Below are 15625 nucleotides of genomic sequence, written 5' to 3'. Positions count from 1 at the left end.
CAGAGCCAATGGGGGCAGGGAGGGGCCGAGGCCTCGGAGTGGAACCGGTGATGCTGGAGATCATTAACACTGCTATTTATAACTGTAAAAACTAGGTTTCAGGGGGAAATATCTAGGCTTAGCGTGGCTAATTATACAGCTGTTAACTAATCTAGCAGCGATCCTAATTCCACCAAACCTTCACGCCCATCGTGGCATTGTGCAAAGCAAGCTGAGCCCGTCAGGTGGAGCCGGGCTCACTGCTGGGCTGCCATTGCCTGCACAGGAGGGTGAGTGGCAGTGGACAGCCAGCACCCTGCTGTAGGAAGGCTCAGGTTGGGGGCTTCAAGGAAATCTCCAGGTACTGCTGGAGTCAGGATGGCAGAATGTGGTTACTAGGGGGTTCAACAGCTGCTCCGAGTGACTGTAAATACACTCAGTGTTTGCATTATGAGTTGAATGTCTTTGCACTTTGGTAGTGTTTTCTAGAGAAGTATCATCTCAAGGGTTCTATCTGCATGAGTTAAATAATAAGATCAAGGTCTTTTTTTTCCATTTAAAAGAATAAAACAGAAGGTGATATCACTGAAAAAGTCTGATCAGTAAAACAGGATCAAATGAATGCATTAGAGGAGCGTGATGTACTTCTCTGTCATCTCTTCATCTCCTTTGTTGACTTTCTTCCATAGTTTTCATGTCTGAAATCACTGGAGCGTGACCTACTTTCCTGTTTGTGTTGCCTGAGTGCTTTTCCTGCTGTTGGCAGGTAAGAGATGCTCGAAGGGAAGAGTAGCACCTATGGCTCCGCTGCCTGCCTGCTCCACTGAGAGGCTTGTGAGTAGGCAGACGGGAACTTAGAGGCACTGAGTGCACTGAATTACTGGCAGAGAGCCGGTGCCATACGTGTTGTCCCTATTATAGCATGCATACCTTCAAGCTAAATGCAAAACAGCAAAGCCTCCAGCAGCAAATGTTGCATTTGGGACCAGGGCAGGGGGTTTTGCTTTCTGCACTTGCCAGTTTTACTCGTTAGTTTTCATGTGTTAGTGATTACTTTTGATTTCTCCTTCCTTCCAGTATTATTTGATCCCTTCCTCACTGAGAACAAGAGGAGGTGGCCCAGCCCAATGGGAGGGAAAAATAGTTTAGGCTGGGGCATGGCATTTGTGTGAAAAGCTTTTCACATTTGGTTGCATGAGTGCTTCAATCTGGAGCACTTAATATTGGCAAACTGCCTTGCTAAGAGTCTTCTGAAAACGTCTTGTGTTTTGGATGTGCAGATTTATTTACTTCTTATTTTTTAAAGAAAATGAGTTCCATGAAGAACTTGTCATCTCTCCGTCTTTGGTGGTTTTGCTGTTTAGTTACAAAAGCTTTCCTAGTCTCTGGTTTCCATTCCCTCTGCAGAAATTCATTGTGTTCAGTCCATCTGCTCTGCAATCACTGCCCAACAAAAGTGCTCATTTCTCTCCCTTCTCTCCCCTCACCCTCCATCTCGATCTCCAGATTCTTCCACAAACCAAAGGAAATCTATGGTTTAAGTTCGGTACTTAAGTAGAAGGGATAATGTAATTTCGTTATGGGTGGCGTCTTTTAGCACTGAAAAGCAGCAGCTGTTGTTAACCTTCTTTGTTGGCAGAGCCCCTGCTTGCTTGCAGGCTGCCCTAGATTAGTCCCTGGGCAAACAGTCGCTATTAGCTGTGTCTTGACTTCTGCACTCAAAGAAAGCAGAAGTCGTTCTTAAGAAGCACAAAGGATTGAAGTATTCCATGCATCATCACCAGCGGTTTGCAAATAACTACAGTCTGGCATTGGTTTGCTTTTGAGATCTGCTGAATCTGGGTGAGTGCTCTGCACTGTGGACCGGAGCTGTTACTCAACGCTGCTGGTTTTATCTGCAGATGGTACAAGGAGCAGTCCGTCCACGTCCAAGTGGTGAATGCTGCCTCACTGCTTCCTTAATTTGTAGTATTTCCTTATTTTCTGGTGTACATAGTTAGAGGAGAAGACCACAGGATTTGCAAGGAAGAGAAGTATTTCATGCTCAGATTCTTTCAGTTCACACAGGGAGCAGAGAGAATGTGTGCTTTTATTTTCTTCTTCTAGTATTGCCAAATCTATACAGTTTAACTTACGTTCCCACTAGGCTGGGCAGAACGAAAGCACAGAAGAATGAAACTAAACACAGTAGAAGACTCCATCTATGATAGAAAAGGATGCTTTATGGGAGGCAGCTATGAGTTCAAATTTAAAGCTCTGCAGAAGATGCATCTCTCTGGTGTATGTATAAATGAACACTGCAGATGTAAGCAACTCCTCTACAACACTTGAGTTATGTGAGTGTGGTAGCTCAGACGCAGCATAGTATCGTGGTGGTGTAAGTTCACTTCATCTCTGGTGTATCTTTTGTTAATTATTGCTTCAATTTCCTTTCCATTACTGTCAAAAGGCATGCACTGCACTGCTCTCTCGGTGAAATAGGTTTCTGCAAGCCATTGCCCACTGCGTGCAGCTGACTGGGTTTTCAGGTACATCGCTGTGCTATGGGATGTATGTATTAATAGGCACTAGAACCAACGTATTTGGCTACTTTTCCTCTTCTTTCTTTCCCCCTGCAAAGTCGTCTTCATCACCATGTACACTTCTCCACCCAAAGCCTTGTGTTTCCAGAAGTACACGGTGAAATAGAACTCTGCTTTGAGAGCTTTAGATCTGCACTGGTTTCGCGTTCCTAATCACAGCATTGCTCATCAGCAGGTGTCATTGCAACCTCATGGCTATGCTTTTATTCCCTGATTGTTTGAGTCCAAATCCACAGTGATTTCAAGGCAGCCTTCCAGATCTCGCAGGAAATACGTTGCTGCTTTCCCAGAGGAGAAGTGCTCGCAGGAGAAATGTGAGTGGCAGATTTTGCACAGAACAGAGCTGCAGAGTTCAAATCCCCGTGCCCTGCTGTGATCCTTTGGGAGCCGCAGCTTGAGCTGCAGGCAGGGAGGTGATGGTAATGCGCTTCTCTGGTGCAAGCAGGAGGCCAGGGAATAACCCCTGCATTCCTCCTGGAGGGTTTGCTGAGCTGATGGGGTTGGTGCATGTGGCCTCCTCCTGCCTTCTGCACCGTGTGACTTCTGTAGGAAGCCCAACTGCTCTGATGGGAAGCAGCGATCTCACATCATCTGCTCTGCACACGTAGCTGTGAGCAGTGCAAGTACCAGGAGTTGTGCTCCTGAAGGTGCTTATGCCCTTCTTGCTGGAAATGCAAACCAAAATCAGGATTTACCTTCCTGCTGCCAGAAATAATGCCACACTTTGCTGCAGAGCTCCTAGCTTTTTTTTTTAATTATTATTATTCTTTCTTAAAGGGAGCTACAGTTCAGTAATTTTCATACAGGACTTCACCACAGAGAACCAGTAGAGTTAATTCCACTTCTTAGCTAGGTTAATAACGATACGTCCTGTGGAGCAAGTGTACAGCTATGCCCTGAACATGTTGTGCTAACAAAGCCTGATTGTTGGAGCCCAATTCCTTCATGAACTCGGACTGAGATGTGTGCCATGCAATGCGTGTCGTACAGACACATACTGCCACTTCTTCCTTTTCTTTCCCATGGAAAATGTGACCCGCGAGTGTGGTGATGCTGTTGAATGCTGCTTTTATTAGCAGGGATGTTACCCCCCTTACTTTGGGCCATCTCCCCCATGTGCTTTGCAAGTGTTGAAGCTGATGAATTAAAACATTCAGGAGAGGAAACAAAAGTCATCTGTAAGGAGCTGACTGCCTGCTCGCGTTTCGAGGCTGCTGGCTGAGAAAGGCTCTAATGATGGTGAAACGCATCCACCCTTGGTGCCATTTTCCTGGGCATAAGTTTGTTCTGATATGGAAGAATAGACAGCAAGGCTTGCTGTTGTACTGACTGCTTTGGGGAAGAGCTGTGAACTATGAAACAGAGAACAAGTAAAAGCTGCAGCTGAGAGTTGGTTTGGCTTCTTAGCACAGTGTGTGTGTATGCAAGGAGGTCCTATTTACCTGTCTTTATAGGGGCATCTGTGATGTGTGTTGGAGACCCAGGAAGTTCATTTCTCTCTGCAGTTCTTCCAAGGAAAGTGGCGTAGGCGTGCCTTGATCAGGAGTGATAGCACAGCATTCTGTGCTGCTGAACCTCGCTGAATGGTTCAGAGCTGGTTGGAGCTGTGGGTGTACCCAGCTGTCACACATACCAGGGCATCAGTGAGGGGAAATCCTTCCTACAGCCGTGCTGCCCAATGCTCCTGCTGGCTCTTGGGCGTTGGGCTGTGCCCTGCATCTCAGCAGCGCGTTCCACATCTGCGTAGAGATGGATTCTGATCTAATAAACCATCTATTATTCAGTACCCTGAGATGGAGGGATTAGCCAGGTTATGCAAAAAGTATTATTATTTTTTTTTTCCCATGGACTAATTTGTGCATTAACTTTCTTGTGCATTACTGATCTGGTTCTAGTGAACTTCATCCTGTTGCTAGGAGAGATAAGCTACGAGATACTTACGAGTCAGTCAGAACGCCTGCAGACGCGGGAAGTTAATGCTGCTCTGGTTCACGTTTGTACAGCTGCCATGTAATTAAAAAGGCTGAGCAACTGGAGCCACTCAGGAAGTTTTTCCTTGAAGAAAGCTCTAGATATGTTCTCTTTTAAGCTGCATTTCAAAGACTGCTCAGAACCTCCAGTTTCCAGGGGCAAAGCGTTCCACACTGCAGAGCTGCTGTGGGACCTGCACCTGGCAGGGTGCTTTTCAGACACCTTTCTCTGGTACAGAAATCCATAGAAGAAGCTTCATTATCTTATTTATAAGTGGGAATGGGAAGTAGCTGAGTCTGTGTGGAGGGAAATGCCTTTCCTTAACAGGCGAGCTGACTTGTGAATTAATGGAGAAGCTTTCTCTGTCATCTTCAATTAATGTGAAGAGGCTTCTCTGCTTATGAATATTGCTTGTGTTTGGTGCACAGCAAATTTTGCCTTTAAAGGGCTTCTTGTAGTCAGCTGTCACCTAATTCCTTTAGACCGTATGTTTATGTAAGAAGGACATGCTATTTTTAGAAGCTCAATGTAGATATCAGTATGCTGGGAGATGAGATGGTGCTCAAAGGGAAGGATGGACCAGCAAATTCCCTCTGCAATGTAAGCAGAGCAGTGGTGCACCAAGAGCAGGAGCCCTGGGGTGCCTCTCCAGCACCATTACACCGGTGTATTTACACAAGTGCATGCTGGCATTTTGCAGAAGTTATGAGATCTTGGTGCTCGACGCTACAGGAGTGCTTCTGATGTCTAAAAAAAGAAAGAAATCTTAAAAATGTGGGATTCTTTTCATTCGTGGATTTTAAACTTTTATTGCGCTCTCAGACTGTTGTAAACTTCCCTCTGAGGAGGGCTGAAATGCTCTTTCTGCTGCCAGCAAAATGAAATCTGACATTCCTGGTGCTTGATGGCTCCAGGAACTTTCCATGAGAAGGAACATGGGATATTTTCAGGCTTCAGAAAAATAGCAGGAACCGTCATCTTGGGAACAGGCTGCTTATGCAGCACTTAGCACGAGCTGGCACAGGAGACGTGCACCATCTTATTGCACCGTCTTATTGCACTGTCTCAGATGCCTCATTTATTTGACTGTTTGCTCCCGAGTGTATTTTTATGCATAAGGCAGTTCAGGACATGACAGGTAGTATGTACATGAGTGCGTTTGGGCTGTGCTCAGATCCGTTCCGAAGGCGCTAGCATGTGTGTACATGGAAGAACAAAGAGGCTCAGAAAACGTGCTCCGTGATTTAGTATATCCCGTTCTTTCCCTCCTCCCTCCCCTGCAGTTGTATAAGTACTTTTGATGGCAGCTGCTGGATTAGACCCAGAAGCTTAAAAGATTAAAGAAACCACTAAAAGCAGCCAGGAGGAAGTGAGGGATCTGTTTGTCTGAAGGTTTGCGTTTTCGTACCGGTGGTTGGGAAGCAAATTGCAAGCAGGCTGTGCCCTGCAGCAGGGTGCTGGCAGACCCAGCATCCCCTGGGGACCTGTGGTGTCACTGGGGGCTGCAGGGTGCCAGCATCGCCTCTGTCTTTGCCACTCTTTCCCTCTCTTTCTGCATCCACCCCCATTGCCCCAAGCCTAAAAGCAGCTGTTTCAAGCAGTGTTTTCTTTTTCTTAACATGATCTTACGCTATGTAAAACATCTGCTGCTTTCTGGCTGATCTATAAACATCACTGGTGGTGCGTATGTGTAATCAAACCGAGGGTCCTGAAGAATGTGAGCCAGTCGTCTTTCTCATTTAAACGAGCAGTTCCGTGCTGAAAAAAGAACCTGGGGTGGCTGCAAAACGAGACCTGGGACACCCAAACTGCCTGATAGAGTGGAAAGAGAGCTGCTGAGCACGTTAGGATTATTAACATTAATCTGATCTTTCCGTTTGTCAAACAGATTTTTGAGTACATGGAGACAGCTTACCCAGTTCTTAAGACAGTGCTCCCAGATCAGCTTGTAGTTTGTTCTGTAATACCGTGTGGATTTGCTGGGATTTTCAAGTAAATACATTATGTATATGGCTTACAGATTGCTTAGGCTGTCTGCATCAATAATTAAAATGAGGGAGGGGATAGTTCTGCAGAGCTTACCCCTTTCGTTCCCCCATTGCCTTTGCATGCCTGCTTTTATCTTTGCTCTCTCAGGATATGGAAGATAAACCTGAAGGGAGGGAGAGAGCGTCAGAGCAGGACGTGTTTCCAGCAGGGATGGGAGTGCATGGCACAGTGCTGCGGTGCCAGCAAGCACCCAGTGCCAGCCTGGCCTTTGCTGTTCCCTTTGCAGATGCTTTGACTCAGACTTCTTCATGGTACTTTATTGCATGAAGAGCTTCAATACACGTTATTACTGAAATGTGAGGTATATGACAAGAATAATTACTTTCTTTTATGCCTCCATCCTCATGTATCTTGGAAAAGTGTGTGGTGTGTGTTGGAGTTGACATCTTACAATAAGCTGTACCATCTAGATGGAGGACTGCATGAGAACTAGCAAGGAGCACTTTCCCCTGCTAACTGCCCAGCCTCATTTAAACCTTACAGGGTGACCAAAGGAGCAGAGGAACTCCGAGGAGGTGCTGGTGTGATGAGGTGGCTGGCTGTCCTTGCTCAGCTCAGCCCATGCAGACAGCAGAGCCGCTTTGGATGGAGCTGATAGAGTGTTGCAGAGGTGGAGCAAACTAAAGCTTGTGCAACGTTCTCTTTTGCCACGTCTGGCAGAAGAACAGGGATGCAGTGCAGTGTCAGTAGCCTACGTAATCTTGGACTGCTTTTTGAGACAGCTCATTAGGATGCTTTCTTGGCTGGGAGCTTTGTAATTGGCCTGAGATCACCAAGTCATGGGCTGTGAACAAGCTGTGAAATAATAACTGCCTGAACCTCACCACTGACCTGGCCCAGCTCTGCCCAGCAGCCTGGATGGGAGCTGCAGGCACACAGCATTGCTGGCTGCAGTGCAGGTTGGGTGCTGCTGTGCTGCACTGTTCTGCCACCACTTTCTTTTCTTGTTTTAAGGCTCTTTATGGTCTACTCTGCCTGCATAAGTACAGCTCTGACATGGAATTATCAAAGGAGCTCTGCTATACACAGCTTCACTTGTCCACGTTGCGGATAAGGATCTTAAGAGCTAAGTACCTGTGTTGGCACTGCTGTATCTGCTTTGCTTTCCCTTTTTATACAGAGGGACAGTTTTGTGTGTTTCTTACCTACAAAGACAGCTTTTGGGTGCTGTGTGGGAAATCCCTTACGCTCTCAGATTCATGCATTGATTAGCTTCTGCAAATACACCTGAGCTTAGAGCAGGCAGCATAAAAGCGAGCTGACCGCTGCTATGCTGCTTATTTGTAAAGGTTGTCCAGTAAGAAACTCCAGAGGCACTGAGATGCAGAAAGTTTTAGTATTTCTTAACTCATCGAAGGTGCTTAAAAAAAAAGGTAAGAGGTTTTTAGGCAGATATTCACAGACACTGACAAAAGCACAATGCCACGTTTGTTGTTTTGAACCTATAGGATATGGAAAGCAGTGCTTCACTCCCCACATGCAGTGCCCAGCCCTGCACAGTCCTGCTCCCTCAGTGTAAGCTCTGGCTGCTGATGTAATCCAGATGTTAATCAGAATGTACAGTAGTTGAACTGAGCTTGGAATTTAGCCGAAGGGACCGAAAGGGAGCATTAATCAAACGCCGCAATTACTGAGCCACACTTTTCTGCATTAGAGTAAACTAGTGAAGGAGATGCATTACACACCTAACATCTCAGTGTAAAGTAAGCCCTGCCAGGAGGACGTGGTAACTGCGGCCATTAGCCTTTATCTTTAAACTGTTTGAGTAAGGCGGAGGGTTATATAGATGTTAGTCTGCTCTCGGGAAGATAATTAAAAACAACAACAACAAAAAAGCTGGCTCTTTTTAATAAACTGCTGTAATTACAGATCTGTTTAAGTGGAGGCATATGATACGTATGTTTGTGACAATTTTCCAGAGGGATGGTTTGGCTAGTGCTAAATAACCAGGCTCATTTTCCCATAATGCAAACGTTATTCACAAACTATTACCATAATTGATGCACCGAGCCACTGTAGAGTAACTAATGTGTTGTGTGTGGGAAGCAAGCTGGAAGTCGGTGAATATTAAGGAGCAAAATCTCATTTTTAAAGAGAAACTTCACAAAAATGCAGCACGCTGTGGATGTGCATCCCAGTAGGGTGAAGCAGTGGAGCACCATGGAAATCACTGCTTCCCGTATGGGAGCTGTGTCGTTTCAAACACACGTAGAGCTCTGGTGTGTGCTTGGTACAGAGCTGTCCTGCAGGCAATAAAAACCTGGTCAAGTACGGTTGTACCCCTATAAACAAAAAAAACCCAGGGACTAAAATGCAAAGGCATCGTGTAGGATTACAAAAGCTTCATTTGGTCTTTAATTTCCTAAGCCATTTTGTCCTGATGCCAATTATTGTTATTTTCTAAATTGCGGATTATAGCTCTGCACCTTCTCTTTCAGAGGGATTAAAAAGGCATTTTTTGCAACCTTTGCCTCCCTCTGCTGAGGATGCTCACACGTGATCCCTCAGCACCGGTACATACAGATCATGTAACGTCAGTAGCTTTCCTTATTGTAACGTGATATAACTCAGTGTGGCAGAAGCAACATATTGGGAGCCATCGTGAGCCGAGCTCCTGTGCACCAGGCTTATGGGCTGTCCTTCTTCTGGCTCAGTCTGTCTCTTGCATATTGGAAACTGCTCACAAATGTCTCTTCCTTGTCCTCTGTGGACGTTGCTGAGCTGTCTTTGAACCTTTCAGGTTTATGTGGCTGCATGTTTTAGCTGTAATTTCACCTCTGAAGGTTGTTGTTCATAGTTCCTTACAAGTTAGCGTTTCACTGTGAAGCATTGTGCTTCAAACTGCTATTCTCAAATTAATCTGTACTCTAATTTCTCTTTGCATCCTGGAAGCCCTTCGTTCTTAGGTTTAATCCCAGTCCCAGGGAAAAGCAGCTGTTCTCATCTAGCAGGTCGTGCAGCACGCAGGGCAAATGGGACTTGCACCTCATGGCTGCTGCAAAAAGCTCTCTCCCTGAAGCAGGGCTGCGCTGGGAGGCTTATAGGGTGGGAGGCTTATAGGGTGGCATGCACCAGCCCTGAATGTTCCCTGCTCCAAATGGGTGCTGAACCGTAGCAGCTCTCTGCTGCTGTGCTGGCCTGCTGGGTTCGAGCCGGTGACCCAGAGAGCTTCCTAAAGCATGCACTGAGTGCAGGCTGACAGCCCGTGTGTACGGCGAGATATTCGGCAGCGCTTGAAATGGTGGAGCAGATGGTGTTGATGGGAGAGCGGGGTTATAAGGTACAAGATGGGATTGTTACCATGTTAATAACGTGACAGCAAATCCCACAGTGCTTTCTATTAGCCTGAAAGCTGATAGTTCCCTGTTGGCCGTCACGTGAATCAGGAATGTCCAATAATAGGGGCCCTGGGAGGCTGTGGGCACCTCGTTAGTTCAGCGTGTTGGTTCTGCAGGGTATCCATTGATCTGCTTGGGTTTGGCCATTCTGAGCCTTTGGCTCATTGCCTGCACCCTTTCTGCCTTTTAGGTGCATAAAGGAGTGTGACAACCGAAGCTTCAGCACTTGCACTTCATTTAAAATACTTTCTGCAGGGCAGTAAGCATTAAGCCGTGCTACCCTGCAGTTCTCTGAACTTGGGTAAGAGTTCCTCCCCCAGCCTGCAGACCCCGTGGGCTTTTCTCTCAGCCTCAGACAGTCCTCCAGGGATCAGTGCTTTGAGTGGTCCGTCAGGAGCCAGGGGAGCTCTGAGGCACGTCTGGGAATGCAGAAAGTCATTCCACATTGCCTTTCTTTTCGCAGGCTAATTATAAAAATTACTGTAAACATTTTCTGGAGATGGGATCTTCCTATTTATCCTTGTTGTTGTTGGGTTGGGTGTTCTTTTTTTTCTTTGTTTCATTTTTTTCCCAACACTCCCACACTTCGCTTGAGTTGAAAAGTGTGAAAGCTATTATGGTAATAGGGAGTGAGATGATTTTCTGCTCTCATAGTGCCAGGCACATCGGAGTGGATGTAATTCATCTTGGATGTAGGCCCTGCTGCAAATGCATCATCTTGCCTCAGCCCCACAGCACACGTCTATGCACACAGAGGTTCACGTTCCCAGGGCTGGGGGTCAGTGCTCTTTAGCTTGCTGTCAGATCACTGCTTGGCTCTGCAGTGCGTCCCTGCAAGTGGGTACATCAGAGTGTTTATCTTGGGGCGCATAGGAGGTGAAATCATTCCTCGTTTGTTCCTTCCCTCTCTCCCACTGAGCACCGTGGAAATGTTAGTCTGCCTTGACAACAAACATGGACTCAAAGAGGAGAGGAGGAGATGCAGGGTGATTTTGGGTGGCTTGCAGATCAAATCTGCTGCTTACAGTTTGGCTTGCCAGCAGCAGGCTTTGTCATGGGGGATAACTGAAATGAACACGTCAATACCTAAATATACATTAGCTTGTATTAAAAGGCTCAGAAGCACTTGTCTGTTACAAAGGATGTTATTGCAGTCCCTTTGTATGCTGTTTCACATTTGAAATGGTATGTTATGGTATGACAAAACCCTCTCAACCAAAGCATGTTTTATTTTGGGACAAGTGTAAATATTCTATCAAAATATGTTTCGTCTTGGGGGAGGAATAGAAAATCGAGTCTGGATTTTGGCTGCGCACACTTAGAACCTGAACAGTAAATAATTTCATGTTACTGATGGGTGTTTGAAAGGGAAAACAGAGATGTGGAGGTTAACGCTACAGCACATTTGGGGGCGAGTTCCTAACTGAGGTATGGTTTGTCTGGCAACAGTTCCTGTAACAAGTGGAGGTGAATTGCCAAGCAGAAACAGAGCTGTTGTGTGGTGCATTTTATAGACAATAACTCTCTAAAATACGAAACTGAAATACGTTTCAGACAAAACACTGACAGTAAGCTTTGAAATAAATAGTTGGGTGTGCTTTGCCCAGCTGAGAATCTCAGTGCTCTTCGTGCACCTGTGTAAACCTGAGCAGCCATTGGTACTTGCTGTGCTGTTTGTGGGTGCTCATGTTGCATGTTCCAGCACCAAGATGAGACAGGAGCAGTGCATGGCCTGGTAGGCTGGGCTGGAGGATGCATTTGCTGGCAATTCTGTGTTTGTGCTCCCTGCACTGTGCTCGTCCTCTGCTTACAAAAGGACAGCTCTCAAGGGACGTCATTGTGCATTTTCCTGAGATAAAATAATAGCTCTGTGTTTTGTGACCCTGAGACTTTAGGTCCTGCCAGATGCTAATGAACCAGTGGAAAACATCCAGGGCCTGGTAATTGCTTTGAGGCACAGCTGTTTGTGCTTGGTGCTCCGTGTCAGGGCTCGCTTCTCCGGTGGCTGCGCCCTGTTCCATTGCCCCGGGGTCCCCCTGGGGACTCGTGGGTCAGGCAGCGAGCAGACTCCCTGTAATTGGGTACAAGAGCACAGCATGCTGTGCGGGTACGGGCAGCTGGAGGATGAGCCGAGCTCTTGGCGCATGTTTGGCATCCACAATAAATCCTGCTCGGAGCTTGCAGGCAGCGCATCCTGCTGCAGGGACTGGAGTGGCAGCAGGACACTTTGCAGGCCTTCAGTGAGGGGAAATTGAGCTTTTTTAGGTGCAGAAAATAAAAGGTACCAATATTTTGACTAGCTTTTAAGGTGTTCCCTGTAGGAGACCTTCCCAGCCACTGATTTCCTTGCAAGAGGTGATGTGAGGCGTTTTACCACCCTTTTACAGAGGCACCGTAGGGAAGGGCAGAGATCTCTCTGTGTAAATCTCAGTTTATGAGAAGTTCCAAAGCCCTCTGTTGGCAGGTGAGGCGGTAGACAGCCTCTCCCAGCTCTCACAGTGTGCCATCAGTGCTGATGGTACTTTTTAGGTGAGTGGTGTTGATAAACTAGGTTTCAGGGTCTGTCTCATCCAGCATATATCTCTCTGTGTGTAAGTCAGGAGGTGGTACATCAGTGGTACGTGTATGTATTCTGTCTTGGTCTAGGATAAAGATGGAGTAGACCTAGTAAAGGTACGGGGAGTGATGAAAAGGACCGTGGAGATGGTTGTTGCTCCCCTACATGGAGAAATGTAATGGTCTGGGGGTTTCCAATGCCAGGAAGGTGTGATATAAGGAAGGTGAGACAAATCTGTGCAATTGTAGCTGTTCAGAAGGTAAGGAGTGAACGATTCACTCGTTGGTAAGAGAGGATACTGCGAGGCTCACTTAAATGGCCAGAATGGGGTGGCTTTCTGCATGTTGTGAAATCCTGAGCCCTGTTTCCAGCCTCTGCAGCATCTCCTTGAAACACAGAGCAGTTCAGCTGGGTGTGTGATGAATTTGGCTGCGTGTTACTGGATGGGATGCCGTAGGGTTTGAGATTTCTTACACTGTTTGCTTATGAGCCTCCAAGTATTCGGGCATAGGATGGTGGGCCAGACAGCTCTGCCCCAGTGCAGCACTCTGCGTGCAGTGCAAGTACAGCAGGCTGATGGTATTTGTCCTGTACTTTGCAACGTGATATTCAGTGCTCTGCTCGGAGATCTGCAGCGAGCTTCAACCAGATCGATGTGTCTCATTAAACTGGAGACAGGGAGCCTTCTGATCGGACAGAACGATCTGCTAGAAGGCTTCCCAGCTTTTTTTTTTTTATGCATTCTTTTTGTAACGGTGGCTTTTTGTTAGAGAGGTTTTGCAGGTCCGGTTTTAAACCACGAGCCTGACAACGCCGCATGGGGAGGGCTGGGGGAGGGGGGAGCAGGGCTGACTCCCCATCCCTGCTCTGGTTACACGGTGGCATTACTGCAGCCGCAGAAGCGGAAAGGAGATATTTGCTTTATGCTTAAGAGGCTTTATTGTTTCTGAACTATGTATAGTGCTGTAATCTTTCCCTGGTGGGGAGGGGGGCAGCCTCCGTCGCCGGGAGAGCGAGGGGTTAACGCGGCGGTGCGGGGGGGGGGGGGGGGGGGGGGGGGGGGTTGAGGGGCTCATTGTCAGAATAATGTTTAGCCAGGTGTTAATCCGTGTCTGGAGGGAAGTGCTGGAATTCATTATTCATCCCACCGGGGGAGGTCACGGTCCTGGGAGGCTGCCAGCTCCGGAGCCAGCCTCCTGGCTTTACTGACATGTGCCATTTGTGATGAAGGCAGCTGAAGTCCATTTGAGGAATTCTCCTGTCAGGCGGCCAAGCCGGCGGCGGGCGCAGCGCAGGCGTTGCGGGCTCTGGTGCGGCACGAGCGGGATCGCGCGGCGCCGCCGGGGCACGGGCTGGGCTGGGCTGGGCTGGGCTGGGCTGGGCTGGGCAGCGGAGCGCGGCATCGCGGCTGCTGCCGTCCTTTTCTTCTTCCTGCCCTTCGTAACCGCTGCCGTGCCCCCGTGGAGGATTGGAAGCGGTGCCGGCGAGTCGCTCTTCGAGCAGCGGGATACGCTTGGGTGCTTTTTTGTTCTTTTAACGAGGGCGGCGGGAGGTGAGACGATGATCAAGTCCAGTTGGTTCTACGTCAAGTTCAAGTATGCGGAGAAGGTAAGCGGCACGTCGGCACTGCTGTCCCATCCTGACCCGAGCGGGACTGAGAACTTTCCCGGGGCGTTGGGGGAGCGCGGGGCACGGCGTCCCATGGGGGAGCACCGCTCGGTGCGGGGGGGGACGGACGGGAGCGGCGCTCAGATCTGATCCCTGTGGCACTCTTTTATTTTTCTCAACAAAGCAGCGGTGGGGACGTGTTTGCTTTTCGTGCTTGTGCAGCTTGAAAGGGAGAAAGATTTCTTGTTCTCTAGAGCCGGCGCTGAGATGTGACCTGCTTCTGCCGGGCAGTCGGTTCTCTTTTATTTTTTTTCTCAGTGACAAAGTAAATATTTAATTGTCCGTAATTAGTGGGGAAGAAGGAAAGAAAAAAAAAAAAAAGAACGGTTGCATTGGATCCAAAAGGAGTGACATGCTTTGTGAGGCTGCCGGCTGCGCGTTTTGCTGTGGACTTACAGCGCTGCTCAGCTCCCTCAGCAACGCGCTCCGGCCCGGTCTGCATCGCGCTGTGCCACCGCCCGGTGCGCGGGATGGGACGAGCGGAGCTCCGCGTGCCGCCTCTGCAGCGCGGCCGTCCGCCGTGCATCCACCCCTTGCAGGCTGCCCGCCGGCTCCGCGGCTGGTCGTGCTGCCGGGCACGGCACGAGCCGGTGGGACGTTGGCGTGCAGCTTCGCAGCGTCCTTTAGCCCGCAGCGCAGTGGGGAAGGGAAGCAAGGTGTGCTTTTGGGGGAAGATACTCAGGGCGTCGCTGCGTGCTGCCCAGCTGTCCTCGCGCAGGCTGCAGCTTGCTGTCTTAACGCGGGGAAAAATGAATGCTGTGCTGTTAGGCTGAAATTTTCTATTCTGGAAAATAGTCTCAGACTGATTTATTTCTCGTCTTTGTGCCTCAAGTTATACTGCATACAGTGAAAGCATGTATATATATTTCACCTAACAAGATTGCGCTATCATTTATCCCTGGCTGCAAATAGCCCATTTAACAAAGTCTCGGGTTTAACTATTCTGTTTTAATTTGTTCTGGCCTTCTTACTGAGGCAATTGCACTGCGGAGTCTACTTTCTTAGGCAGTTGTACTTTATCTCTGCAGCACTGATTCTACATTATCTAAAGGCAGCTCATACCTATCAGCACCTATACCAAAACGGATTGGCTCTGCGTATTCGATGCAACTCTTCCTGGAAGTAATGTAATGAAATCATTGGTGTTATCCACCAGTGGGTGAGGCTGGTTACTTGGAGGGGGATGTTGTAACGGTTGTGATTAATCTCTGTATTCTAATTGTTTTGTAATAACCCGTGTGATTCAGCCACGGAGCCCTCGGCTCACCGACCCGAGCAGATAACAGCTCTGCTTTTCAGTCCGAGGGCTGCTGTGTGTTACATAACCCGTCAGAGCAGTTCTGTCACGGACCGATGTTTTGAGGATTGCAACCTGGGAAATATGAATGTGGATGACATCCAGGAGCCCCGTTTGGTTGACGTTCTTCACAGTTAGCTGTGCCCGATGGGATTTTCTTCTGGTTCATCAGGGAAGCGGCCGC

The 15625-nt window shown here is 48.0% G+C and overlaps 1 protein-coding gene and 1 non-coding gene across 9 annotated transcripts in view; both read left to right on the top strand.

The window, feature by feature from the left end:
• AUTS2 (activator of transcription and developmental regulator AUTS2) overlaps positions 1–15625 on the top strand; it is a 663053-nt gene that overhangs the window by 176096 nt on the left and 471332 nt on the right. Inside the window, exon 1 of one of the 8 annotated variants that reach the window (XM_046902441.1) lies at positions 13686–14084. The exons of the other annotated variants lie outside the window; for them this stretch is intronic. Coding sequence (XP_046758397.1) covers positions 13701–14084 — 384 coding nt within the window. The 5' untranslated portion in view covers positions 13686–13700. Of the gene's footprint in view, positions 1–13685; positions 14085–15625 lie in introns of those variants that run through there. 8 annotated transcript variants of the gene reach the window in all.
• Positions 13810–13925, top strand: MIR1587 (microRNA 1587). The gene is given in 1 exon segment (NR_035073.2): positions 13810–13925. It is a non-coding gene; the product is annotated as a microRNA 1587 (primary transcript).

Source organism: Gallus gallus, chromosome 19, assembly GCF_016699485.2.
Source record: "Gallus gallus isolate bGalGal1 chromosome 19, bGalGal1.mat.broiler.GRCg7b, whole genome shotgun sequence".
Taxonomy (NCBI): domain Eukaryota; kingdom Metazoa; phylum Chordata; class Aves; order Galliformes; family Phasianidae; genus Gallus; species Gallus gallus.
The sequence above is the reverse complement of the archived record's forward strand: the minus strand, read 5'-3'. Positions and strand labels throughout refer to the sequence as shown.